Genomic DNA, 17387 nt, shown 5'->3' with positions numbered 1-17387 from the left:
CAAGAGTGAGCTAGGTGAACTGCATGTAGGCCATGCATACATAGCGCCCAGGCCTCACACGCCACATGTGGGCAGCACGCTAGCCATGCATGCGTAGCACGCTGGCCATGCATGCCAAGCATGTGCGGTTTTCAAGCCTCGAGTACCACACGTGCACAACTTGCATGCATGTCGCAAGTGGACACACATGCCATGTGGCAAAAAATTTATATTAAATTTTTTTAAAATAATTTTTTAACTTATTTTGACAAAATAATTTTTTCTAAAAATTAATAACAAAAAATCATTGAGAATTATTTAAAATTTTAAAAATATATCTTAATTTAATTAAAAACTATCTTTGGATTAATTTTAAAATAATTCTTGGTGAAATTATTTCATCAATAATTAATTATAAAAATTATAAATAATTCTAGGTGAATTATTATCATAGGGAATTATTTTAATTATTTGACAAACAGTCCAAATATTTTTAAAAATAAAAAAATCATACTCGGTGAAATTATTTCACCACAAAATTGTTTTTGAAGAGACATAAATTTCACGGAGAAACGGTTATTTGTTGTTGGTGATTTTTTTTGTGGATAGTTATTTTTTATACGAGTTAATCTTTGTAGAATTTCTCAGTGAAAATAGGCTTTTCTTGGAAAAAACAATTGTCGAGAAAAGTCAATTTTTTAGAATGATTGTTTTATGATTTTATGTAGATGACATTTTTATTTTTGGTAATGAACACATAAAAAATGTAAAGGTAAAGAAATACCGAAGTGACTAGTTTTTACATGAAAGACTTAGTATTAGCAAATGAAATTTTGGAATTAGAGTTATAAAGAATAAAAATTCGAGATGGTTTAAAAAAAGTATTCAAATGATTCCATCACATGGACAATAAAAAAATTACCACACCATATGATTCTAGCATAAAATTAAAAAAGAACTGAAAATCACTGTTCTACATTGAATTTTTTGTAGATTATTAGAGGTTTTATTTATTTTTAAAACTATACTAGATCAGATACTTCCTATGTTGTAGGAATATTGAGTAGGTAGACGAGTAACTTTCATAAAACTCATTAGAATGTTATTAAAACACTTTAAAAATATCTGAAATGTATCATTGACTATGCAATATCCTTTTGGATTTCCTACTGCCGTAAAAAGGGTATATTGATGCTAACTAAGAACCTCTTTTCCATGGCACAAAGGCTATTTGAATTTACATTATCTGGTGGTGTTGTTGCTTGAAAGTTTTCCAAGCAAAACCTTAATTACCATTTTTGGAAGCCAGCATTGGAAAGTGACTTCTCATAAAGTTGTTTCCAGTTTATCACATGCGAGAATTTCAAGATCTACCTTATTGATTAACAACACTTTTTCCTCCATCAACTATTGATGCATGACAATGTGTATACGACATGACTGAAATTAATGATCCTATCTAGTGTGATGCAATATGGTTTCTTGGGAGTAAAATTAAGGATATTGAAAAAATATTATATATATTTTATGTAATATAATGTACTTAATTCTCTAGAATTTGTTGTAAAATGCTCGTATCCAACTACTATGCCTAGTATTAGTTACAATGCTTAATATCCCCCTTCAATATTTTGAGATTTTTAGGTTTTGTCCCCACTTAATCAGATTTGCCCCCATACGGTGCCCCTCTACTTTGTTATAGTTTCTTCCCCCTTCCTAAATATTTTATGTTATGCCACTATCTAGCAAAAATAAGGCGAGTTGATGTTAGTGCTTAGAGAGTTTTAATACGTAATCAGTATTGCGAAGAAAGCATTCTACATAGTTGACAAGAGCTAAATTTTATATATATATCTGAGACGGTAATTTGTCTTTAAGAAAAAAATTTTAAACAACTACAAACTCAAAAGGATTAGCTGGGAAAAATCATTGAGGAACTGATATGGAATTAAAATTTTTGCCATGTTAATCTACATTGACTTATAGTTTGTTGGCAAACTTAAAGTTTAATACTTGCATCTAATTATCAAGTTTATATTTGATAATTATGATATTACCATTATATTTAGTTTGTGATCATATCAGATTTATAAATTTCCTTTTACCACTTATCTTTTCTTCCTTTTATTACATTTTTTTACTTGCAAGGAATTGTGCAATTTTTCAATATCGGGTGGTACTTTTTGTTTTAATGATCCATGTCATATTTTTTAAATATCCTCAAAGTATGGATACAATGCATCCCTAAAAATTAATCTTAATATGTTACCAACTTTAAAACCATGTTCTATACATACTTCAAATGCAATCGTAAATCCTAAAATCGTAGTAGTGAGTTGCAAAACATAATGTCATTGCATGTCTTTAATATAATTAGACTTCCATTCGTGTTCTTTTTTTTTTTGAAATTTTAAAATAAAGTTCTGATACGAAGATACCTATATATTTAAAGGGACTCAAAAGGCAATTAAAATGGACTTGGCGCTTCAGCATATGGCTGTACAGGAATAGGAGTAGGGGCCTTTCCTGAGGCACAGTAGTCCTTAAGTAGAAACGAGTATCAATGAGGAATAACAGGTGAGAAATACTCTACACTATCCTTCCAACATGGCAAGCTGCTTATAGCATTTTCTGCTTTGCAACATGTTGCTGAAAAGGAGAACATGTCATGTACTAGATGTTTTATGATCGCTGTAGCACACTCCAAAAAAGTTTCTCCAGCAACCACTTTAAAGATTTTATCACACTTCTTAAACTCTGTATAGTTGTAGACTGGGAGCGGAGGTTCTTCATACCGAAGTATTGCATCACTTGGCACCGACAGAGACGCAATTACCAAGACAAGAACCGTCATTAGTTGATTTCCCTTTAACATCTTTGCTTGTAGGCAAATGAGAATGACGATTCCTGCTATGCTCTCTTTACGTACCAATTGGCAGGTTTGCTTTTTCTTGTCCATTGTCTGTCTAGTTTGACTTAAAAAGTATGAGGGGAGGTCATGGGAGCCGCCATCGTTCATTCTCATTTGCATAAGGTGGGGACAAACATTCATTCCCTTCTCCCATTTCTTTTCCAACACTAATCGAGCGATCCCACACATTCCCATCCATGTAAAAAAAAATCACTGCATCACAACCACCAGGTTGTAGATTCTCTAGACTCTTCCCTAAAGCAAAAGGTGGGAGATGAAACATTGCTCTCCTCCTCTTTTCTATTAGTAGAGGGGAAGCCTACAACCTACTCACCAAAGTGAATAGGCTCCATTAGATGCTAGACAGAGTGACGATGACTCTCGATGAACCAAAATATACCGCGGGGGAGGGGTTACCTACCGCTCAATATTTTAAGTGTTTTTTACACATTATCTATAGATTTAAGTGCATTGATTCCTTTTACTTTCTTCTGACTTGTGCCTAATTTACTTATTCTAGATCATGAGCCACATAGTAATTATAGGGGAGAATCCACGTTTCATTTTCTTTCTTTAAGTTTCCATTTAGTGAATTCAAGATTTTAAAGTGTGCTGGTACTACTTGCCACCAGAATTTGACCTTTCCGGTGTACTTGGACAGGTTGCACTTGTATAGGAATTGCATCCCATACTTCCGATATGCTGGTCAAACCATTTTCTCCATGTACCCTATTAAAGTTGAAGTGTTTCATATATTGTGCTCAATATATTTTTTTGACAGCCAGCTTTGGAAAGTGACTTCTCATAAAGTTGTTTCCAACTTATCACATGCGAGAATTTCATGATCTACCTTATTGATTAACAACACTTTTTCCTCCATTAACTATTGATGCATGGCAATGTGTATACGGCATGATTGAAATTAATGATCCTATATAGTGTGATGCTATATGGTTAGTTGGGAGTAAAATTAAGGATATTGAAAAAATATTATATATATTTTATGAAATATAATGTACTTAATTCTCTAGAATTTGTTCCAAAATGCTCGTATCCAACTACTATGCCTAGTATTAGTTACAATGCTTAATATCCCCCTTCAAAATTTTGAGATTTTAAGGTTTTGTCCCCACTTAAACAGATTTGTTATAGTTTCCTCCCCCTTCCTAAACATTTTATGTTATGCCACTATCTAGCAAAAATAAGGCGAGTTGGAATTAGTGCTTAGAGAGTTTTAATACGTAATCAGCATTGCGAAGAAAGAGTTCTACATGGTTGACAAGTGCTAAATTTTATATATATACCTGAGACGGTAATTTGTCTTTAAGAAAAAAAAATTAAACAAGATATTTTAAACAACTACAAAACTCAAAAGGATTAGCTGGGAAAATTCTTTGAGGAATTGATATGGAATTCAAAATTTTGCCATGTTAATCTACATTGACTTATAGTTTGTCGGGAAACTTAAAGTTTAATACTTGCATCTAATTATCAATTTGATATTTGATAATTATGATATTACCATTATATTTAGTTTGTGATCATATCGGATTTATAAATTTCTTCTTACCACTTATCTTTTCTTCAATTTATTACATTTTTTACTTCCAAGGAATTGTGCAATTTTTCAATATCGGGTGGTACTTGTAGCTTTAATGATCCATGTCATATTTTTTAAATCTCCTCTAAGTATGGATACAATGCCTCCTTAAAAATTAATCTTAATATGTTACCAACTTTAAAACCATGTTCTATACATACCTCAAATCCAATCATAAATCCTAAAATCACAGCAGTGAGTTACAAAACATATTGTCATTGCTTGTCTTATTATCAATAGAATTCCATTCATGTTCTTTTTTAAAAAAATTTTAAAACAAAGTTCTGATACGAAGATAACTATATATTTAAAGGGACTCAAAAGGCATTTAAAATGGACTTGGCGCTTCAATATATGGCTGTACAGGAATAGGAGTAGGGGCCTTTCCTGATGCACAGTAGTCCTTAAGTAGAAACGAGTACCAATGAGGAATAATAGGTGAGAAATACTCTACACTATCCTTCCAACATGGCAAGCTGCTTATAGCATTTTCTGCTTTGCAACATGTTGGTGAAAAGGAGAACGTGTCATCTACTAGATGTTTTATGATCGTTGTAGCACACTCCAAAAAAGCTTCTCCAGCAACCACTTTAAAGATTATATCACACTTCTTAAACTATGTATAGTTATAGACTAGCAGCGGAGGTTCTTCATACCGAAGTATTGCATCACTTGGCACCGATAGAGACGCAATTGCCAAGACAAGAACCGTCATTAGTTGATTTCCCTTCACGATCTTTTTTTTTCTTGATGTCCTGTTTTTTTTGTTTCCCTCTTCTTGAGTTATCTTAGAACATTTTTGACTGATATATTTATGGTGTTTAGATGCACTATCTTCAAGTTGAGCAATTAAATTTATCTCCTTTGTCTTAGTCGTTACCTCTTTCCGCCATAAAGACGTCACTAATGAATTTAATAGTTCATTTATATATTGCAACTTCCTAGAAATTTATTGTGTAAGTTAAGGCTCCATGTTAAACATGAAGTTCTAAATAAATTTCAGTTAATAGAGACCACATGGTTGAACCATTAAAAAAATGCGTGGGAGAGTAATACAACACGATGTAGGGTTTAGATGCACTACCTTCAAGTTGAGCAATTAAATTTATCTTCTTTGTCTTAATCGTTACCTCTTTCCACCATAAAGACATCACTAATGAATTTAATAGTTCACTTACCTTTGCTATTACCTTCTAATTTATTTTGTAAGTTAAGGCTCCCTTGTTGAACTTGAAGTTCTAAATTAAATTCAATTAATATACACCATATTGTTGAAAAATTAATAAAAATGTGCGAGAGAGCAATACAACACCATCCAAAGCCTTAATTATAGCAAGTATTATCCATTAATTCAAGAATTTTTGAACATACATAGTTTTAACACTTGAACAAAATATATCCATCAAAGATCTGCAACACACTAATTATTAGTTTTGTTAATTTTTTTTACATATGTTGATTCGAGATATACTCTGTCACACCATGATCCATTAGTGTAAAGAGGGTAATTCCAAGGCAATATATTTAACATAAAGAAATTAAAGACTGCATACTCATGAGTTAAATAACTTACTTAATCAGTTCCATAAAAAAAAAAGTGTTTATAATAGAGATGCATTCATTGGTTCAATCTGTGTGGTTGGACCCATGTTGTATTTTTTGACTAAGCTAGGTTCATCCTGACCCCATTTCTTGTCCAAATTTTGAGTTTAGTAGACTTAAAATAGGGAAAGAGTCCGATTGAACCTAGTAGTTTTATTGGTTAAAGGTAACCCACATGATCCACTCCTTGTCGGGTCGATCCCCTTAAACCTATATACTTATGGATATAGGAAAGAAGCTTCCACGTCTCTGTTTGTAGGCAAATTAGAATGACGATTCTTGCTATGCTCTCTTTAAGCACCAATTGGGAGGTGCGCTCTTCCTTGTCCATTGTCTGTCTAGGTTGACTTAAAAAGTAATCCAATGTGAATATATCCTTAAATATAGATCAGATTAACTTAAAAATTTCTCCTTCTGAAAGAAGACTTAAATACCTTTCATCCAAGTATAACTTCACTTTATAAAATATACTTCTTTTGAGATAAATAATTTTATAGATTTTGGTCTCCGTAATCTGACCGAACTAAGTACTCTTTCTCCTTTTGCCAGCTTGACCATTGACACTTCCAAGATCAATATCTCCATATAAAAATCTCACATCGAGAATTGGTTGAATAGGTAATAAAATATACTTACAAATCTTTCTTTTCATATAGAATTCTCCATATAAAGTCTCATTCTTGATAGCATAAAATAGCTTGGAAGTTGAAGGTTTTTGTTGCTACTCGAACCCCTCTTGCAATATGACCTTTGCTGCTTCAAATATTGATTTCTCTTTGTAGAAAATTCTTTTTTTTTTCATTAAAAAGTGGACTCGAATATATTTCCTTTAATATATAATATATAATATGAAAATCTCATTATAGAGGTGAAAATGAAAAGCAAACAATAGGTATAGGGACTGAAAAGAGAGAAAAAGGATAAATACCAACCTAAACGGCTAGATATAATAAATCAGAAAAGGATCACATTATCTCTGTGAGTTGAATGAGACAACTCACAGATCCTACTCTGATACCATGTTGAATTTATGCAAAAGAGAAAAACTTCATTGACTTTATGTAATTAGAGTGCATGAACCCTTATTTATAATAGAAGAAACTAGTAGAGTCCAATTACAATTAAACTACCCTTGTCCCAATTACTCCCAAACTCTAACACTTATAGATAAGTCCTAGCATAATTAAATAACTCAACATAAATAGAAGACTAACATAACTAAAACACCTTTAAACTGGAACTCTTCTATGAGACCTCCTTCCATTATAATTTTGGCTTTGTAAGAATTCTTATTGTGAGAGTCATGTAAGAGCCTTCCTATCTTCTCTTCAACAATTTCTATAGAGAAGTCCTTTCCTAGAGCTTCTGTTAAATATCTGAGTATCCTCTCCAGAGTTTGCCAATGGGTAAGTTGTTGTTATGCATATACCGACTCACCACACTTACTGCATAAGATATAACTGGTCTGGTCATTGTATGGTGAATAAACTTTCCCACAAGCCTTTAATATTTACTTATATCAACATTTTCTCCAAACCTTGCACATAGCTTAGTGTTGGCATCCATCGGAGTATCCACTGTTCGACACCCCATCATCTATGTATCCTCAAGTAGATCCAAAACAAATTTCCTCTGAGAAAATACAATCAGTTAAGACAATATCATCTGCATAAACTACCAATAATGCTCTTCCCTTTAAGGTATTTTTGACAAAGACAAAAAGATCTACTAAGTACTCGCTGAATCCAAAATGCAACATTGTTTGGCTAAAAAATTCAAACCAACCTCGAGGAGACTATTTGAGCCCATATCAAGACTTCCTTTATTTACATACCGACTTCCCTTAAACCACGAGCTGGCCTTCTCCCTTATATTCACGTGAATGAAGAAAGTCCTAGTTCAACTCATATTAGTCTTCTAGTAGATTGGTTTGGATAGACTTATCTTAGAGAGTTAGAGTTGGCATGTAATTAGGATTGAAAGACTAATTATATATGGACTTTACCTCCTCCTCTACTATAAATAGAGGAGTTGTAATTCGGAATTTATCAAGTTACACATCTCATTCTCGAGTTAATCTCTCCCTCTCTTTTTTCTTGGCGCAACTTCTCTTTTCTCCTTTATTGTGTCTTCTCTCTACCCGAGAGTTCTTCTTCCCTTTTCTTCTTTTTCTTTCTTCTTTCTCTTGCTTGGAATTATGGAAAAGGGATCCTAAATTCAACATGGTATCAGATCATTATATTTAGGATCCCTCGTCAAAGGAATGCTCTAAAGAAGTGAAGATCAACACCTCTTAAAGAAGGCTATTTTATGAATGAAGAACACAAGTCGAGAGATAAGTGTTCAATTTTTTTTCTTCTTTTCATGGTACTGGTTTCTGAATTTAAAAGATGATTTAAGGATGAGTACGTAAATGCTTTAATCTTATTATATTATGGATATGCATGCCTCTCTATGTAGAAGGAGCTATCAAAATAGTTTTGTCAGTTGGGAAATTCTGTTTACCGGGACCAGTCCATGATCAGAATTTTGGATTTTTTTTTTTTGTGGGATAACAGTTCCCTAATATAGAAGATTGTTATTGAGTCTCTTATGAGTGGTATTAGAGAAAAACAAATCAGAATAATAATTTAGCATCAATGCTAAAATTCCTTGTACATCGAGTTGATTGAAGAAGTACTACTTATTGTTATTATTAGAATTTTTTTGAAGAAGGGCTTATCATGGATGAAGAGAATATGAATATCAAAGGTGATATACTGAGAATGACCACCATACCCTTATGTGGGGTATCAAATTTTATGAGTTGGTCCACATCGGTTCGGAGGTTCCTTATAACAAAAGACCTACTTGGTCACCTCACCACCCAAGGACCACCTATTGATGAAGATGATATTTTTTTTATAAAAAATGGTTGAAAATTGATACTTTGGTGATTAGTTGGCTCATCAATAGCATGGAAGAATATGTTTCCAACAATTTTATTCATCTTGACACTGCTAAACAAATTTGGGAGACATGTGCTAAACTGTGCTCATGCCTGGATACTCTACATAGACCATATGATATTCTCCAAAGAATGTTGAATACTAAACAAGGAGAAAATATCCATGAGTACTTGGCCCGCTTTAGAGGATTTCTTCAAGATTGGAAGTTAGCTCAGCCATCAACCACAGATATTTCTATCCATGACAAATAGAAGGAAGCTAATCACTGTTATTTGTCTTGCAAATGTTAAACCCAGACTTGATATTGCCAAGAGTCAACTTTTGAGTGCTTCTGTTGTCCCCAAGTTTGACGATGTATGCGCAATAGTACTTCATATTTCTGGCACTTCTTCCTCCACTACTAACGTATCATCCGCTATGTATTCCAATCATAGAGGATCATCATCTGACCGTGGCCGAGGCCGAGGAAGAGGTGGAAGGACAGGTGTTGGAAAAACAATTGGGAAAGAATGTACTCATTGTAAAAGATTTGGTCACACTATAGATCAGTGCAATTACAGGGCATGCATTTACTGTGAACAATATGGCCATTATAAATAATATGCTATAAAGCCAATGGACAGTCAAGGACTAATCAAGCCATTATAAGTGATAAAAAGGAAGAACAACCCACAAAATCAGCAGCACAAAATTTTTTTACTGATGAAGAGTATGAGCTATTTCAGAAAATGAAGACAATGTTGGGTTCTTCTCCTAGTTCCTCTACAAATATTGCTGCCACTACCGCTTCAGGTATGCTATCTGCCTCATCTTCATCCTGGATAATTGACCCAGGAGCCTCAGAGCATCTTACAGGTAACAAAAATTTATTACATTCTCTATCTTTGAGTCTTTCACACAAGTTTGTTACCATACGGTTATCAAACCAAAGTCAAGGGAAAGGTTCCACTTCTGTTACCCCATCACTTTCGCTCATTGATATTCTTTTTGTTCCTACTTTCCCTTTGAATCTATTATCTGTTAGTCAGTTGACAAAATATTTTAATTGCTCTGTTACCTTCTCACCTACTTCATGTGTCTTTTAGGATCTTATAATGAAGTAGGTGATTGGTGGAGGCCATGAAAAAGGGGGGCTTTAATACTTGGACGTGCCAAAACAAATATGGTTTCTACTACTGAAAATGAGACACAGTTATGGCACAATCGGTTGGGACATCCATTTGCACATTCTCTTCATTATATATTTCCTTCTCTTAAAGTAAGGTCAAAATTTCATTGTGAGGTTTGTCAATTGAGTAAACATCAATGGAGTAAATACTCTCCTCGTCCAGCAGTCAAAAGTGTTACTCCATTTTCATTAATTCATACTGATGTTTGGGGGCCCTTGAGTGTCTCCAATATTTCTCAAGCAAAATATTTTATTACATTTTTTGATGATTTCACTTGCACAACTTGGTTGTTTATATTTAAGGAGCATTCTGTTATACCATTCATTTTTAAGTCATTTCATGTTATGGTTGTCACACAATTTGGTCAGAAAATATAAATTCTCCGGTATGATAATGCCAAAGAATATGTTTCCAAAGACCTTTACTCTTTTTGTCAAGAAAAAGGCTTTATCCATCAAACATCATGCACCTACACTCCTCAACAAAACAGTGTAGTCGAACGTAAAAATCATCATATTCTTGACGTAGCTCAAGGTTTATTATATGCCATGAAAGTTTCATACTTTTATTTGCCCCATGCAATCCTTACGGCTTGCTTTCTTATAAATCGTCTACCATCTACCGTTCTTGGTAATAAATCTCCTTAATCTAGATTATTACCAAATGATGATCCATTTTCATTACCTTTGAAAGTCTTCGGATGTCAATGTTTTGTTCATAATTCATTACCTAGACACAACAAACTTGATCCTAAATCTATCAAGTGTATCTTTTTGCGATACTCTCACACACAAAAGGATTATGTTTGTTATCGTCCTACTCTTCAACGTTTATTTGTATCCAAGCATGTAACATTTTTTGAAGACTCCTCATTTTATTCTGATGGTGCTCCTCCTAGTCTGTCCTTGGTACTAGGTTCCCCTCGACTGGTTGTGCCTTGTGATATAGAGATTATTCAACCTCCATAGCAAGTGGCCAACACCACATCTGCCGAGTTAACAGATCCAACAGAGACAAGTTCTTCATCACCAATTATTTTTGGCCCTCTATATGATACTCGTCCTATTGCTATAAGGAAAGAACCTCGATCATGTGTTGGTCCTTCTACTTCTCATCCCATTTCAAATTATTGTCTCATCATCACCTCTCACCTTTATGTTGTCAGTTTATTTCTTCTTTTTTCTCTTTATTTGTTCCACAATCCTATCAGGAGGCTCTACAACATCCAGGGTGGAGGCAGCAATGGATGAAGAAATGAAGGCCCTTAATGACAGTCATACATGGTCACTGGTTCCTCTTCCCGTAGGTAAAAAATCCGTTGGTTCCAAGTGGGTTTATACTGTCAAACAAAATCTGGATAGGTCGATTGCACGACTGAAGGATCGAATTGTTGCCAAAGGTTATACTCAATGCTATGGAATTGATTATGAAGAAACCTTCTCTCTAATGGGAAAATGAACTCGGTATGTATATTATTATCTCTAGCAGATATTTTATCATGGCCGATATATCAACTTGATGTGACAAATATATTTCTTAATGGTGGTATTAAAGAAGAAATTTACATGAAACAACCACTTGGGTATGTGGTTGAGGGGGTTTTATGGTCCCATATCTCACAATGTGATTCGCAGGGAAGAACAAGGAGATGAAATGAATCAAGCTCGAAGGGGAGATTGAAACCTTGGGTTCGTTGAGGAGAACGCCGATCCTTGGGTTCATTTCGAAGAACGCCAATCCTAGGGTTTGTTGAGGAGAACACCGATCCTATGTTTTTGGTAAGATTAGACTTGTCCATTTCCTTCCAGGTCGTCCTTTAAATAGGACTCATGACAACAAGGTTCTAGAGAGAATTACAATTTTACCCCTCCATTGCATTTAACATGAAAATAAACTAAATGACTACATAACTAACTCAATCAGAGTAATTGACTCAACCATGGTGTCTAAGCCTGACTCTCCTTTAAATAGGACTCACTATTGGGTCCATAACATCACACCCCTCCTGGAGAGCGAGCTTGTCCGCAAACTCGAAGGTGGGAAGGCGTGCCAACATCTCCACCTCTTCCCAAGTAGCGTGTGTGGCGGCGGTCATCCAACCAATGCGGATACACACTGTCATCCATCCTGGACCACGGCTCGTGACTATTCCTCTCATAGCTGACGTAGTTCCCCAAAATTGCCCTGTTGTTACCTATAGCACGTCCAAGCCACCTGGTACAATTGCAACATCCACATCTCCAATGTATGGTCTAAGGTGCATCCTGGCTGTTATGGTCCTGGGTTAAGTACCTAAGTGTGCCGCTCCTAACAGGCCAGTCTTTTGGGTAGTATTGGCTAGGTGCTTAACATTTGGTATCAGAGCTAGCGCTACGTCCCGACTTCGAATCCCTGCGATTGCACGGTGTAGTGTGGACCGCACGCCCCTGGCGGTCACCGTTAATTCAGTCTCTGTTGCTGTGTTAAGGCCGCCGTGGTCATCGGGTCGGGTGAGGGGGGAGGGGGTGTAATGTTATTGTCCTGGGTTAAGTACCTAAGTCTTCCGCTCCTAAAAGGCCGGTTTTTTGGGTAGTATTGGCTAGGTGCTTAACACTGGCCCGCACAACAATAAGAAAGCCTGCCAGTTGTCTGGATCCTACACGTGCAAAAAGGTTTCCTTCATCTTAGGTCTCCCCTATAGCATCCAGAGACCATTGCCCATTAGCACTACCCACAAGTTCTATAGTTTCTTTAGTTGCTGCCATAGCAAGAAATCTAGCACCCATTTCCACTTCTTGAAGCCAAGCGACAACAATTCCTACTTCTGATGCAGCAGAACTGAGCCATGATATAAGCGAGTCAGGAGAGGGCCCTCTGTTGCCCCACATTCCAAGTTCCAGTCAATATCTTGATATTGTCATATTGTGTGGATAGATGCTCCTTGCTAGACAACGTTGTGCGCAAAATGTTATCAATAGGTCCTGGTGACAACATGCACCATCCATGAATCCCTCCATGATTAGACAGGGTGAACACATAAGCAGCTCCAAGTGCCATCTTGATAACGGGGCCCTTGTGTGCAACCCCTCCTCCAATGAGGGTACCATCCAACTCCAAAAATCTGGATAGTCCCACTTATGGAACTGACCCACAATCAGGTTCCATGAGTACAGAAACACTCCTCTTTTGGACGATTCTCAAGCTGACCGTCTATACCAAATACTTTCAGAATCTCCTTTGTACGAGCATCCCACAATGCAAAAGGAAAGTAGCTAGCACTCCACACCCTGCCCCTCAAATTATTTGCTAATAACAACTTCACGTCGCCAGCTGATATAGAACAAACACCATTTACCATCCCCTGACTTCTTAGATCAATGAATGATCTTTCCACAAACAAAGCTGCCATATGCCTTTCGTCCGCCAAAAAAGAGAGATTTATCCACAGACTCCCAAGGCCAAATTGTAACCACACCACCTTCTGAACCCGACCAAATGTCCCCATATATAGTCACCATTGCATTTTGTTGTGCTGCAATCTCATCTGAAATCATTCCATGTGACCAAAAGTATTCATAAGTTGCAGGAATATCTCTATCACATTTGAGAAGTGGATTTCCAATAGCTACTCCCTGAATGTTGAACATGAAGCCCGTTGAATATTTATTGTGGTTCAGCCAAGCTACAACCAACTGGGGTTTATAATGACCTGCATAGCTGTCTCTTGTTAGAAATAGGTCTTTGGATTTGAACTCAGGAAATTTTTCATACCACCTCAGCCTAAAAACAAGCATGTCATTGGTAGTAGAGTTATTTCAACTCGTATAGTCAGATATCATTGGCAGTAGATTGGATGCTGTATTCCATGGGTTTGGGTTTATTCTGAGCGCCCTGCCATCTCCTCTAGGGAAAAATGGATGCAACTTGGTGAATGCACTCCCACCCATGGATGAACAAGCTTGACCTCCATTCAACCAGAGTGTCGTGGCCTGGTATGTGCATCTCCATATGCTTCTGGTATGTGCATCTCCATATACTTCTGGTATGTGCATCTCCATATGCTTCTGCTAAGTAGTAAAAGAGACTTCTCCCAGCCTCGTTAGCCACGGTAATGTAACCATCAAACTGTCTATAATTCACCTTGGGCTGGCGAGGTAGCCGCACGACCAAATCCTCAAGAGGGTGGCCAGTAACACCCAAAAGCAACAAGGGCAGTAACACCCAAAAGCAACAAGGCCAGAAAACCCTCACTTGGACGGAGATTTTCATCGAACAGTGTCTGAGAAGACATTACTTCTTTCCCCACTCCAATTCTTTGTAGCCAAACAGGATTTCATTGATGCCTAAGTACTGCTGTCCACCCACGGTCTTCCAGTGTCCCATCTCGTTTCTTTGCAGCAACTATTGCTGCTGCCTTTGGACTCCTGGTAGTAAGGCCAGCCTCTTTGAGACCGTCAAAGGGCATTGTTGTGGCAAGTGGAAGTCTTCCCCATTTTTTTGTGCTCAACATTTTAGTGGTACCTGCTTTGTCAATTGGCATGATGTCCATCCAGTACCCCACACTGGTCTGAATCTTGTTGAATATTTCCGCATCTATCTTGTCAGTTACAACAAACCCAACTTTGAGTGGATCTCTGCAGAACCCCTGTGCTGCAAACCCAGCAGGTCCCTCTCTAGATGCACTCATGTCCTGGTCAAAATTTTCAAAAGGCGTATACAGGTGGTGTTCGTTTTCCACTATATTCAAAGGCATCGTTGCTGTTATGAATTCACTATAATCAATTGTGCGAAGCGTAACTTCAGATTCAGAACGGGCATCATACCTCTTTGTGCACACTGCATTTATGTCATCAATAACTACAATAGACTGAGGAAGATCATCAACCACCCTGAAACCCTTCTAAACCCATTTTGCGGCATCTCCTAGATATTGATGAATCAACTCAATACCAACATCACGCAAGATAGTGGCAGATGTTGAATTGGCCACTACCTTTGCAAGTAAAGTTTTGCCAGTACCAGGCTCTCCATAGGGTAGCAATTTCTTCGGTGGATCGATTTGAATGTCTATTGTGTGCTTCTCAACGGTAGCCTTCTTAGTGGCAACAGTATACTCAAGCTCCGCATTTAACATTCTATGGAATTCAAGGCAAGCTTCAACCACAGATCCCTGTCATTGGTAAAAATGACAAATATGAGATCTTGGGTGTTTTGGACGTAATGTCTCCACAAAGGTCGGATCCTGTCCTGACCACCAACATCCCACACATTGAAACTGATATTCGTATATTCTACAGTTTCCACATAAAATCCAATGGTGGGGATCGCGGAGACAACCTCTTTCAGCTTAAGCTTGTAAAGGATGGTGGTCTTACCAGCAGAATGCACACAACAGAAACTGTCGAAAATAAATTTTGACCGGTATCCCAAAACAGAGGTTACCTTTCCCCAATTTTTACACGTCGGACAGAGGAATTCGAAGAATCACCTGGAATTGATGTTGATGAGTGGAGGTATGTCTTTGTTGAGTGTGAAGTGGATGCATTTGGCTGAAAGAAAACCTGCAAACCCAAATCGGGTTGTTCCGAATAGATTTCAGGTCGAACGACGTTGTGTTTTGGCTCGGGATTTCTACGCTTGGAGGGTTGAGGTCGACCCTCTACTGGATAGCTGTTCCCGACGGTGAATGAGGGGTCTCAAAATTTCTGAGATAGGTATGCACTAGAAGTCCACACTCGAAGAAGTTAAGTAGACCCTCTTTGGAATGGACGAAATTATTCTCCGAGACAGTGGCTGCACCGTCTTCTTCCGACACGACGATTTTTCCTCTGAATCCTTTTTCAGATGTGTCTCTAATTCGCCCCCTTTCTCAGACCTTTCCATTAAAAACCATCGTATGTCATCACGTATTGCCGAAAATCATCTCTTTATGCACTGCTGCCATTTCATTTAGGAACGAAGAATCGTCCATTGTGAACCAGCACTGATACCAAGGTGTTATGGTCCTAGATCCCACAATGCTATTCGTAGGGAAGAACAAGGAGACGAAACGAATCAAGCTCAAAGGGGAGCTTGAAACCCTGGGTTCGTCGAGGAGAATGCTGATCCTTGGGTTCGTTTTTGGAGAACGCTGGTCCTAGGGTTCGTTGAGGAGAACACCGATCCTTTATTTTTGGTGAGATTAGACTTGTCCATTTCATTCCAGTTCGTCCTTTAAATAGGACTCATGACCACAAGGTTCTTGAGAGAATTACAATTTTTCCCCTCCATGGCATTTAACATGAAAATAAACTAAATGACTACATAACTAACTCAGTCAGAGTAATTGACTCAGCCATGGTGTCTCAATCTGACTCTCCTTTAAATAGGACTCACTTCTGGGTCCATAACAGGGGGAATCTGTATGCCGCCTAAAAAAATCTCTATATGGTCTAAAGCAGTCCCCTCGGGAATGGTTTGAGAAATTTAGCCAAGCCATCATACTGGCCAGCTTTCACAGATGCTCTAGAGATCACTCAGTATTTATTGAAAATACACCGAGAGGTAAGGTGATTTTCGTTGTATTTGTTGATGATATTATTTTAGCTGGGAGTGATTCCGAGGGCATTCAGAAAACAAAGGAGAAAATATGTGTTGAATTCAAGATGAAGGATCTTGGACTACTCAAATATTTTTTGGGTATTGAAGTATTACAATCCAGACATGGGATTGTGCTATCCTAAAGGAAGTATTCCCTTTATCTACTAGAGGAGATAGGAATGACGGGATGCAAACCAGCATATACTCCTATGGATGCAAATACAAAATTATGTGGAGGCACTGAAGAGGATGTAGATATTGGAAAATATCAAAGACTAATGGGATGACTTATTTACTTGTGTGTAACAAGGCCGGATATTTCATATGCAGTAAGTGTGGTAAGTCAATACATGCACAAGCCACAACTTAGTCATTAGCAAACACTTGAAAGAATACTACGATATCTGAAAGGAGCTCTAGGAAGGGGGCTTCTCTATCAAAACCATGGTCACTTCAACATCGAAGGATTCTCATATGTAGACTGGGCCGGATCCCTAGATGACAGAATATCTACTTCGGGATTTTGTACGATGGTTGGAGGGAATTTGGTTACGTCGTAAAGCAAAAAGCAAAATGTAGTAGCACGGTCGAGTGCAAAACAAAAATACAGGGACATGGCA

The 17387-nt window shown here is 37.1% G+C and overlaps 1 protein-coding gene across 1 annotated transcript; it reads right to left on the bottom strand.

Annotated features, from left to right (window-relative positions):
- Window positions 1–13562: 13562 nt before the first annotated feature.
- LOC137959526 (serine carboxypeptidase-like 42) lies at window positions 13563–14457 on the bottom strand. The gene is made up of 2 exons (XM_068806889.1): window positions 14153–14457; window positions 13563–13968 (listed from the first exon to the last, which is right to left on the bottom strand). Exons 1-2 carry the CDS (start codon window positions 14455–14457, stop codon window positions 13563–13565), a joined length of 711 nt encoding a protein of 236 aa, XP_068662990.1.
- Between the last annotated feature and the right edge of the window lie 2930 nt (window positions 14458–17387).

The sequence above is a fragment of the Aristolochia californica genome, unplaced genomic scaffold (genome assembly GCF_029961685.1).
Source record: "Aristolochia californica isolate CCGP_79_NKW_82.1479 unplaced genomic scaffold, dmAriCali1.0.hap1 SCAF_3, whole genome shotgun sequence".
NCBI classification, from domain to species: Eukaryota; Viridiplantae; Streptophyta; class Magnoliopsida; order Piperales; family Aristolochiaceae; genus Aristolochia; species Aristolochia californica.
Note: the sequence above shows the minus strand (reverse complement) of the source record. Positions and strands in the feature narration are given on the sequence as shown.

Bases quoted from the DNA above. Each gene is read 5' to 3' on its own strand.
- LOC137959526 (XM_068806889.1), bottom strand. From the start codon at position 14,457: ATGAAAATCTCCGTCCAAGTGAGGGTTTTCTGGCCTTGTTGCTTTTGG. The intron at 13,969-14,152 runs GTCAAGCTTGTT...GCTTGTTTTTAG, and splicing joins GACACTCTGGTTGAATGGAG to GCTGAGGTGGTATGAAAAAT.